Source organism: Mandrillus leucophaeus, unplaced genomic scaffold (assembly GCF_000951045.1).
Source record: "Mandrillus leucophaeus isolate KB7577 unplaced genomic scaffold, Mleu.le_1.0 Scaffold291, whole genome shotgun sequence".
NCBI classification, from domain to species: domain Eukaryota; kingdom Metazoa; phylum Chordata; class Mammalia; order Primates; family Cercopithecidae; genus Mandrillus; species Mandrillus leucophaeus.
This window is the reverse complement of record NW_012103043.1, coordinates 317,468-321,250: the sequence shown is the minus strand read 5'-3', so window position 1 is coordinate 321,250 and position 3,783 is coordinate 317,468. Positions and strand designations below refer to the sequence as shown.

The 3,783-nt window shown below is 41.8% G+C and overlaps 1 protein-coding gene across 1 annotated transcript in view; it reads left to right on the top strand.

Moving 5' to 3' along the window:
• CLTCL1 (clathrin, heavy chain-like 1) overlaps window positions 1-3,783 on the top strand; it is a 115,241-nt gene that overhangs the window by 54,894 nt on the left and 56,564 nt on the right. Inside the window, exon 6 of the mRNA XM_011986070.1 lies at window positions 2,491-2,664. Coding sequence (XP_011841460.1) covers window positions 2,491-2,664 — 174 coding nt within the window. The remainder of the gene's footprint in view (window positions 1-2,490; window positions 2,665-3,783) is intronic.

Genomic DNA, 3,783 nt, shown 5'->3' with positions numbered 1-3,783 from the left:
TCACACCTGTAATCTTAGCACTTTGGGAGGCCGAGGTGGGCAGATTGCTTGAGCTCAGGAGTTCGACACCAGCCTGGGCAACATGGTGAAACTCTGTCCCTACTAAAATACAAAAAACTAGCTGGGCATGGCAGTGTGCGCCTGTAATCCCAGCTACTTGGGAGGCTGAGGCAGGAGAACTCCTAGAACCCGGGAGGCAGAGATTGCAGTGAGGCAAGATCACACCACTGCATGCCACTGCACTCTAGCCTGGAGCGAGACTTCATCTCCAAAAAAATTAAATAAAAATAAAAAATCTTACAACTTGTTTTATTAAAAATTTAGATCTATACCTTTTCTGAACAAAATTGGCATCACATTATATATGTAAGATTATATAATCTATTCTCCTTTTTACTCTTTTGTTTTCATAAAATATATGTTATCGATACATTTCTAATAGTATCAATAAATGTAACAGCAGAATTATATATCACCTGAAATCCTAGCACTGCTGATAATTTGGCTACCCCTTTGGAAGTAACTTCACACGCATACATTTATGCAGATTTATACAGATGGACTCTTATGAAAATGGCTCTGCACTAGCCTTGCTGCTGTATAAACTCCTCTAGCTGTGTTGTAGATCATCCTGTGCCAATAACATAATGTATGTATTTTATTGTCTGTGTCATCTGTTCTGTGGATGTGCCACAACTCATTTAAACATCTCCTGTTGATTGGTATTTACATTTACAAGAAATACTCTAAGGAACATTGTGCTCTGTACATCTTTGTGTGTTAGTCTAAAAGTCCGAGGATAAACTCCTAGAAATTAAACTGTTGAGTCAGGGGCACTTTCCCATCACAGACTCTTCTGACCGTGCTGACCAGTTCACATTCCTGCTGATGCTGCCCTTGGTAGCTGGACAGCATCCCATGTTGTGATGTCTTTCCCTTGGTTACCATCAAGGTAGAATTGATGTATCAGCCACTCATATGTATCTGGTTAATTGCCTTTTCCTAATCTTTGCATTTTTTTTTCTATCAGGATCTTTTTTTAAAAAATAGAGATGGGGTCTTGCTGTGTTGCCTAGGCCAGTCTTGAACTCCTGGCCTCTAGAGATCTTCCTGCCTCAGCCTCCCAAGTAGCTGGGGTTACAGGCATGTGCCACTATGCCCAACTCCAGGATTTTTACCTTATTCGTAAGAGCTTTTTGTACTTATAGAATACTATGTGTCTGATGTGTTTTGAATGTTTTTCCCAGTCATAATTTGTGATACGTGCCACCTTATGGAAGTGTTGCATTTTTGTGTGGCAATGGTATCATGTTTTGAGACTAATTCTGCACCTCAACATGGACACAACATTTACCTATATTTTCTTTCGTTCCTCTCCTAATTGTGTTTGTTTTTTATTTAAAATCTTTGACCCATCTGGAATTTACTTTGATCTAAAGAGTAAGATGGAAATTCAGTTCTTTACTCTTACCTCCATCTCCAGATAGCTAGCTGACTATATTAATAATATATGTTACATATTGGTTAAAGTGCCTATTTTCCACTAATATGTTACCTACTAATTGTTTATTATTTTAGAGTTGGAGTCTTGCTACATTGCTCAGGTTAGACTCAGAAACTCCTGGGCTCAAGTGATCTTCCTGCCTTAGCTTCCCAAGTAGCTGTGACTATAGTCATTAGCCACCACACACTCATTCTTAATAAATTCTCATGTATGATCCATTCTCTTTCAGGGCTCTCAATTAAGTTCGTTTCTCTCTCTGTCTCTTCCAATGGTAAAATCATGCTACAAAAATTACTGTATGTTTAATATATATGTTTAATAATCTGGTTGGGCAAATGCATGTTTTTTTTTTCCTTGAGCCCCTTCAGGTTTTCTTGTGTGTTAAATATTTTTCTGTAAAAGTTAATAGCATTTGGCAAAACTCAAAGGTTAATAAGTGGTGGTGGAAGGCATGCTGGAACATCAACCTGGCGTTTGAGGTCTTTGTCCAGAACTTTCCCCTTATGAACTCACAGCTTGCTTAAATGGGTTTGATAAACTGTGAAAGGATCGCCCTACCTGAAAGATAAATGGAGTAGCCTGAGTTCATTGGACCTGTATTTGAGAGTGGTTGGACAAAATACTGGCTTTAAAACTAATTCTCAATCAAGTACAACTTATAATCCATGTCTCATGGAAGCATTGCTCCCACTAGTAATCTCTTGGCCTGAGAGACTGAAAAATCCTTCTAATAACTGGGTGTGGCAGCTGACACTTGTAGTCCCAGCTACATTGGAGGCTAAGATGGGAGGATGACCTGAGCCCAGAGGTCGGAAGTTGCAGTGAGCTATGGTGGCACCACTACACTCTAGCCTTGGTGACAGAGCAAGACACTATCTCAAAAAACAAACAAACAAAAAGAATCCTCTTTATCATTTGTGAGCTCTTTTTACCCACATGGCTTCTCCTCCTTACTTCGCAACCTCTTGCTGTCTGTCTTCTTATAGATTGGAGCTAAACATGGTGTTATTTACTTGATCACAAAGTGTGGCTATCTTCATCTGTACGACCTAGAGTCTGGCGTGTGCATCTACATGAACCGTATTAGTGCTGACACAATATTTGTCACTGCTCCACACAAACCGACCTCTGGAATTATTGGTGTCAACAAAAAGGGACAGGTGTGTAACTCTGACATTTCGTTTTCCACCTTTTCCATTCATTAGGGACTGGTGTTTAAACTTTCCCCCTTCTCTAGGAAAGCGGCTGGGTGTAGCTATTATTAGTTGCTGTTATTAAACTTAAACCCATGTCTCCTTCTCCTTCATATTGGCACTTCCTCTCTTCAGACAGCACCATTCCTTACACAGGATTGATTCCAGGAGGAGAGCAGCTCCTTCCTGCATATGGAACAGCAGTTCTCATGCACATCATCTTCATACCATGCACACCCTAATTGGGAAGGGTTGAAAAAGCAGATACTATGGTATTTAAGTTACTTTTCCCAACCATAGTTGAAAAAGATAGTTAAAAGAAGAAACTCTTGGCTGGGCACAGTAGTTTATGCCTGTAATCCCAACTGCATGGGAGGTCGAGGCAGGAGGATGGCTTGAGCCCAGGAGTTTGAGGCTGCAGTGAGCTATGATCACACCATTGCACTCCAGCCTGGGTGACAGAGTGAGAGCCTGTCTCAGGGGGAAAAAAAAAAAAATCAGGAACAGTGGCTGATGCCTATAATCCCAGCATGTTGGGAGGCTGAGGCAGGAGGATTGCTTGAGGCTAGGAGTTTGAATCCAGCCTGGGCGACAGGGCGAGACCCTATCTCAAATATATATATTTGTAGAGATAGGGTCTCGCCCTGTCGCCCAGGCTGGAGTGCAGTGGAGTGATCTTGGCTCACTGCAAGCTCCGCCTCCCGGATTCACGCCATTCTCCTGCCTCAGCCTCCCGAATAGCTGGGACTACAGAAAAATATTTTTTAAAAAAGAGAGAAAAGAAACTCTGTGCTTTAAAAATAAAAACTTTAAGAAGAAAAATTGTCAGTTCCTTCCACATAGGCCATTTTGCTATAGTGCAGAACGCATCACTGGGGTGCTTATCTGTGTGACTTTAACAACTACATAGACTCCTGTGCTGTTCTGTTTTGTTACCATTCGGCTTTCGGCTGCTTTGCATCCTTTCACTATGAGGGCCACCATCACAGGTGTGCTCAACAGTCGCCTGAGAATGTGGCTACCCTCCAGCATCGGGAGGGAACATGGCCGAGGGATGGTACAGGGGAACATGGCCGAGGGATGGTA